Genomic DNA, 7241 nt, shown 5'->3' on the forward strand with positions numbered 1-7241 from the left:
TTCATTCATTATGAAACTAATAGAAAAAGTAAAACAAGATTAGGAAAAAACATAAAAATGAAAGAAAAAGATAGATTTAATAGTGCAACATCTAATAAAACAAAAATAACTAAAAACGTGAAGATATACGAAGTAAAACAAAATTTATTTATCCTCTATATAATGGTATTACAAAGCTTATGTAAAAAAAATAATTGCTAACTGAACAAGTAGTTAATAATATTTAGTTAAAAAAAAAAAAACCGAATATGCTAAGATATATATGTGTGTAGATTCTAATTGTTTGAGAAAGTGTCACATGGACGTCCTATTTATTATTTATTATGCCTTCCATTATTTTCAAAACCATTATGCTAAGATATATATGTGTGTAGATGCTAAGATAAAAAACCGAATAATTCTCAAAACCAAATACTTGCATTTACCTACATCATATTATTTATTATGCCTTCCATTATTTTCCTTGTTTCTCCTTTTATTCCAAGTCGGCAACACGCGTTTTGTGATGAGATCTATTATCTATTACGTAAAATCTTTTTGTAATGTTGATATTTATGATCATGGACTTTTCATACTTATTTGAGAGCATACGACGACACCTTAATATCTAAGTAACATAAAAGTCTGTTCCTGTCCAGTTGATTTTCTACTTATAATAATTCAATCAGAAATAATCTTATATATTAAGTTTATCTATTTTTACTATAATTACGGTGTAATAATTAGATGACAATGAAAAGGCAACGAGAAGCCAAAATATGGAAATGTGAAAATGCATTCCAAAGTAAAATAGATTAGTTCAGCAATTTGCAAGTGTATATGGGAGGACACTGGTAATAATGAAATAGAAACACACGCACATTTTTTTTTTTATCGAAACAAGATACTGAGACTAACTCGCAGGTCAACGAGTCAATACCCGAACCACTATGAGCAGAAAACGCAGAGCGGTTATTCCAGTGCATGCAAAAGCAGCAGAATGAAGTTCCTCCATCGCGGTTCGTTCTTGACTCGAAACCTTCCTTGCGCGACCCTTTGTGCCTCAGCCTCTTCCACTACTCTATATAATTTAAATCCTATACACCCAACCAAATATAAATAATATAACCCCTCCCTCTCCTTAGAACAAAAAAATTACCACAAAATAATAAGGTAAGGTAACGTAACTTAACTTCCTTTATGCAACTTTATGCAACTCTCAGAGCACCTTTGATCTTCTGAATGGTGCATGAAATCAGGTTATTCACAGTGTCCACCGACTCCACTGTGAGCTTTGCGGTTGGGAGACTGTTCACCAGAATTTGGAACCCCACCGTCAGAAGGCTTCCGCCGCGGTCTTCGCCTCCGCCACCCTTCTGCATTGTCCCATTGCAACTGCTGCTGTTGTTGTTGCAGTGACCATCGGGGAGAATGGCGAAGCCTGAAGGCAAGAGTGCAACGTATGCAGAATCTCCACCACTCATCACCACGTTCAGTGATTGCACGTCAACCGGCGCATATACCACCACCGAGCACGACGCGTCCATCCATGTCTCTTGCAGGATCAGCATGCTGCTATCGTTCGCATTAACAGCCTGCAAATGAGACACCATACAGTTATATCAACAACAAAAAACCAAGTGTTTAATGTTTTTGTTAAATGAAACGTGTGTGTGCATAAGAAAACAACTTACGTTGGCACGGAGAAGAGAAACACAGTTTCCGTGTCCTTGTCCTTTGGCAATATGTACCATCTCCTGCATCGGTCCACCGTTGGACAAGATGTCCCACTCACTTCTCAGCCGTTCATCACGCAGAAAATCAAACACCCTTTGCCGTGACACCGGCATCCAAACAGAAGTTGCAGCACTGAGCACGATTCCCGGAGGCTCACCAGGGTCATCCACGTTTTTTCTAGTCATCACCTTCATGTCGTCACCAAGAGTTCCAATGTGAAGCATGTCCCACTTGCGTGCAGACGACGCACAAACCCCCGAACAGAAGTTACTAGTCATGCGTTGTGCCAATTTCAACATGCTCCTCCGACCGGCCTGGCTTAATGCTGCAAAACCATAGTGCCAAAGTTTACACAATGATACTGTGACAACGTTACATGAGATGAAAGGGTGAATAAAATATGGCATGCATGTGCACCTGTGTGATCATCGCTTGAAATGGAAGAGGACATGAGGATGGCCAAGCATTCACACTGCCTCTGGAGAGTGGCGATCCATCTATGAGCACCAAATCCAACACCGGAACTAAGCAATGGGCGATAAAGTTGGTGAACACCACTCTCATCATAATCCCAATGCTCAAGCCAAGTAACCTACAAACAGTGCAACTTATCTTCTATCAAACCAAAACAAAAAAAAAATATTTCAAAACTAGCAGAGGTTCTGTCATGTAGAGATTCCCAAAGCAATGGAGTAAATGCTTGCATGCTAGTTGAGGAGCACAAAATAAAAAAATAACAATTTTTCCTTCCTTTATTTTGTGTTTTAGAATTCAGATGTGCATTGCAACTTTTATCGGAACATAACTATAAGAATCAAACAGTTTTTTGACGTGGTCATGGATAAAATTAGAAGGGTGGGTAGTTGTTGAATTTACGTAAAACTCCACATACATAAAAAATGTTTGACATAAAACCCTAGGCTAATTATAAATTAATACCTCAGGTAAGAAGTGTGTAGAGGATTATGTAAAATATAAAAGTCGGAGCAGATGTCAACGCCATTGGCGAATCCCAACAAAGTTAGCAGATCATGGAATTTTTTTAATATTATAAAACCTATATTAATATATTAAAGGGCACGGATTAACACATCACCTGCAAACATTATAATATATGACTGGATCCAGATCATCAATGTCTCGTATGCAGTAAAAAAATAGTTTGTTCTATATCAAAGGAGATAGGAATAGAAGTATCAAGTGTATTTTTTTATACGACAAGGACTGAACAATCCAAGATTTAAAATTTTCATGCACTTATAAATGGTAAAAGATGCGAAACAGAAACGAAGTTTCAAAATATTGGTAAACAATATAAACCTTGATTCACTATTCTCTAGGAGTATCACTGGACAAATTAAATACAGACAACAAGAACCCCTTCTCTGAAGTTTGGAGATTATAATACAATTTAACAAAGGAAGCATCTCCCAAATTAAAAAACTACTCAACGTGACTGATTTCGCAGGCAAAGTTCAACCTTATTCCATTTTGTATCAGTCAAAACAAAGTTCACTTGACAAAGAAGTCAAGTGAAACTTCTTGCAAAACTAGTATACATCAGATATATCCAAAACACCCCGTTCATTAAAAAAATGGACGAAGATATTATAAACTTTTTTTAAAAATACAAAAGCTAAAAAAAAAAAACAAACAGATTGAAGCACAGATTAAAGAGAAAAGAAAATAGTGTTAAAAAGAACTTAGATCAGCACTTACCTTGGAGTAACCATTGGGCATATCCTGCACAATACAGCCAGAAGGAAGCCTCCTACAGCTCATGAATGGTTGTGCATTAGCAGCATCATGACCAATATCAATAGAAACATCAACCACAGCCCATACACCTTCTGCATGCTGCTTACAGAACCGTATGAATCTCACTTGACGAACGGGGACTAGTGGTGAAAGCAATTGTACCTCAGCATGCATCTGAAATGCATAATCCTAGTCATCAGTCCCACCAACTAATAAGACAAAGTGAAGCAAATATACAGCAAAGAAACGAACCACTTGTAGAGCACCATTTCTTGTTCCACCCACGCCATTGGATATGACATCGAGGTTGATAGCTCTAGCAATCATAGAAGGAAACATCTCTGCCCATCGATTCTATTCAAAGAAATAACCAATTAAAACAAGATATTAAACATACCTGCATCAATTCTAGATTAAATAATAGTCATGGTTCATTAATTAAGATCAGAAGCACCAAATCAAAGTGTTATCCTAACAAGTAATACATTGCTCTGATCCCTGCATCATTGGCAATTCACTCACTACAGAAAAGTAAAATTGGTTAAACTTCACTGAAGCCAAGCTAGGAAGTTGATGATCATAGACATACCGCGTCCATCAAAGTTTCCACAAGGGCTAAACTGTTGATGATTACTATCCCAGTTTCTCTTGTAGCTTCAGTTACATAAGCAGTGGGTTTAGGACCAATACAAGGAGAAAACAACCTTGCATACTCCTCATGGTTAAACACTTCCTTTTCACCATCCAAACTCTTAATCCAAAGAGGGCTCTCTGCCTGAGTCATCTTTAGCAATTCCTCCATAGCAGCCAACGCAAGATCTATAAGCATAGATCTCTCAAGCTGAACTTCGTTTCCCATCAACCCCAGTGATGGTCTAATCCCAGGCATTGCAGTTTGAGTGCCCAACACTCCATCTCCCAAGTCAAGTCCCATTGGCAAGGGAGTGCCAAGAGTGCTTGAACCACCAAGCCCATTCCTTCCGATACCAAGTTCCAGACCAGAATTTGAGGTTGGTAGAGCCATGGGACCGGTCATTGATGAGATTGGCTTGCCGAGGAACTTGTTTGCTAAGGCACATATACGGTTCAACTCATCTTTTAGTCGAGCATTCTCAATTCTAATCTGGTGCTCCTCAAATGAAATTTGGCCAGGAATCGCTGGGCCACCACAGCTGTTACACACTGGATTTGACATTGCTTCCTTCATCAGACTGTTCTCAGCTCTGAGCTTATCATTCTCCTGCCTAAGCATTATGTTCTCGTGGCGTTCCAGTTGGGTCTGATTCAAGGAAAATCACTTCAATTAGCACTATATCTAAATTCAATCACCAAACTGCATTCAAGTGCAATAATTCTACATTACTGTCCTTAAATTCACCTTCATTTGGGTTCGTCGGTTCTGAAACCAGAACTTGACTTGCTTATTCTCCAACCCAAGCCTCTTACTGAGATCCAACCTTTGCTTCTCATCAGGGTGAGGACACTCCTTGAAGAAACTAAAAACCAACAAAAGCAAAACCCAAAAACCACAAACCAACAATCTTACTTAATTACAGAAGAAAATTAGCAAAAAGTAAATAAATTACAAAGCCACTAAGTTTTATAAAGTCATACGACTCAAGCTCCTGAATTTGGTGAGGAGTATGTCTGTGGTATCTTTTCTTCCTCTGTGGCTGATCATCACCACCATCCTGATCATCACCAGATACACCATCGAAGTTATCACTTCCAGAGCGGCTTTCATACTCATCGTCCCTCATCCTCCCCATCAAACCAGCATCAAAATTTTCCCCAATGAGACCCATCTCACTGGGGCCCTCCATTTTCCTTTGCTGTAGAACATAATAATAACTTCATCAGCAACGAGAAGGGGATGAACAATAAGATGCACAAATGAAATTCAATGCCAACAGAGAAATAAACAAAAAATAAGATGTCTAGAGATGGAGACCAAAACCATACATTTGAGTAGGAGAAGGAAGATGAATTTTGCATTGAAGAGGAAACGGATTGAGAAATAATTATCAGTCACAACAACTCTTGCACCCCAACAGCAAACCCTGAAGGCTCAATCCCCACAAAAGGTTTTAAAAAATTGGATTGACCCTCTCCCTTTTATCTCCCAATAAATTCTGTGCTTCTATCCCTCCCTCGCTGACTCTCATGTTCGTCTCTCCTGTTATTTCTATTTTATACCCGAAATTGTCACTATCACTTTTGTCAAGAAGCTTTTTCAGTTTTTTGACTCCTTAATACGCTTACTTTTTGACCTTTAAACCAGATTGAGCTAAGCACTGACAAGATTGAAATTTTTTTTTGTGAAAAAGTAGACAAGGCCAAAAAGTTGTTTCCTTGTCGACACCCCTTTCTCTCTCCAGCAGAAAGCTAAAAGGCTATCCTAAAAGAGATGGAAAGAGCAAGAAGACAAAGAAAAATCCCCCTTCCTTTCTGATCCAAGGTTCACACCTGCATAACATGTCTGCAACCCCAACAGCAGAAAAAACACAAAACAGTGACATGAGAAGGAGAACCCTTGTTTTCCTATATTTCACACTTGACCGATTCTTTGTCAGTATCGAGAATTTTGAAAAAGACCCCAGCAAGAAGAAAATCCAAAGAAGTCTAAGGCCAAAACGTCCCTCAGGAAAAAAAAAAAAGAATAAAAAACAAAGATTGAGAATCTTTTCACACAAATATAAAAAGGACAACAAGAAATAGAAAAACTTCTCTCATAAGTATCTTATCTCAGTCATATTCACACACCACCCTGACTTTTCAAATGCATCACACCAAATCTAAGCTAAAAAAACCGGTTGACACCACCCCCGTCATTCTCTCTCTTCTCTCTCCACCCCGTTACTGATGATATAAGTGAGAAACTGAGAAATGGAGAAAGTTAGATGGTATACAAACCAACCATGGTACGGAGAAAACGATACCTTTTAATTTGACAGTGTGCAAAGTAAAAGAGCCAAAAAAACAAACAGAGCCGCTGGGTTCCACAGCCTAGAAAGTTATGATTTCTCTTTTAAATTAAATAATCCAATTCGTGGTTGATAAATTTGACAGCAAAAACATTAAATCTTAAAAGGTAAAAATCTCTTTCTCTTACTATTTTTATTTCTTTTTTTTTTCTTAAAGATTGAAACATGCTGCGTCTATTGAGATTGGTGGAAGAGAAAGGGACAGATAAAATAAAATAAAATGGTTTATAATTATATGAAATGCTGATTGATTAACAATAAAAAAAGATGGAGCTGACTTACAGTGACTATGGGGGTAATGAGAAAGTCAATGGTTTTCTGCACTAAGATAATTGTGTTTTTCCTAAATGAAACAAACCCTTTCGGCTTTTGCTTTGAAATCGAATCCAAGTTAGATTCCAAACCCCTTTGTGCCTGTTCCTGTTAATAACATAGCTGCTTCTTCAACCAGATCTTTCTCTCTGGTTACTCTCTGCACACACTTATTATTTTTCTATCTTCAATGTATAGCATACGAGTGCGGGGTCCACGCTAGAAAGAGGGGTTCGTGATGTCCGCCACCAATCACAACTCAACATGGAGCGCGTGCACACGCGCATGCTTCCGCTATTACTGTTGTCAACTACAATCTACTCGCATTGTCCTTTTGAATGGTGTTTTTTTCCGATGTGTTCCGCTCCACCGTAAGATCCGACAACAGCCAATAAGAGTGTCTAGGTTTAAGGACTGTAATGTCAATTCAGGATATTAAGGCACTTTCTGGATCCAAGACTTAAAGGTCAG

At 38.2% G+C, this 7241-nt stretch overlaps 1 protein-coding gene across 4 annotated transcripts; it reads right to left on the minus strand.

The window, feature by feature from the left end:
* Window positions 1–757: 757 nt before the first annotated feature.
* Window positions 758–6922, minus strand: LOC114189797 (homeobox-leucine zipper protein ANTHOCYANINLESS 2-like). 4 transcript variants are annotated; one of them, XM_028078489.1, is made up of 10 exons: window positions 5437–6384; window positions 5089–5306; window positions 4853–4970; window positions 4064–4753; window positions 3727–3828; window positions 3436–3648; window positions 2134–2308; window positions 1674–2041; window positions 1173–1574; window positions 758–1076 (listed from the first exon to the last, which is right to left on the minus strand). In XM_028078489.1, the coding sequence occupies exons 1-9, from the start codon at window positions 5467–5469 to the stop codon at window positions 1188–1190; spliced, it is 2304 nt and encodes a 767-aa protein (XP_027934290.1). In that variant the 5' UTR covers window positions 5470–6384; the 3' UTR covers window positions 758–1076; window positions 1173–1187. The 4 variants fall into 4 exon arrangements, with proteins under 4 accessions (XP_027934290.1, XP_027934291.1, XP_027934292.1 ...); XM_028078490.1 differs by lacking the exon at window positions 5437–6384 and adding an exon at window positions 6741–6922 and having other exon boundaries at window positions 758–1574; XM_028078491.1 differs by lacking the exon at window positions 5437–6384 and adding an exon at window positions 6414–6458 and having other exon boundaries at window positions 758–1574.
* Between the last annotated feature and the right edge of the window lie 319 nt (window positions 6923–7241).

The sequence above is a fragment of the Vigna unguiculata genome, chromosome 7 (assembly GCF_004118075.2).
Source record: "Vigna unguiculata cultivar IT97K-499-35 chromosome 7, ASM411807v1, whole genome shotgun sequence".
NCBI classification, from domain to species: Eukaryota; Viridiplantae; Streptophyta; class Magnoliopsida; order Fabales; family Fabaceae; genus Vigna; species Vigna unguiculata.

Coding starts and splice junctions, on each gene's coding strand:
- LOC114189797 (XM_028078489.1), bottom strand. CDS start 5,469: ATGCAAAATTCATCTTCCTTCTCCTACTCAAAT. Junction 4,754..4,852: donor ACCGACGAACCCAAATGAAG/GTGAATTTAAGG, acceptor TCCTTGAATCAG/ACCCAACTGGAACGCCACGA. Junction 1,575..1,673: donor TTTCTCTTCTCCGTGCCAAC/GTAAGTTGTTTT, acceptor TCTCATTTGCAG/GCTGTTAATGCGAACGATAG.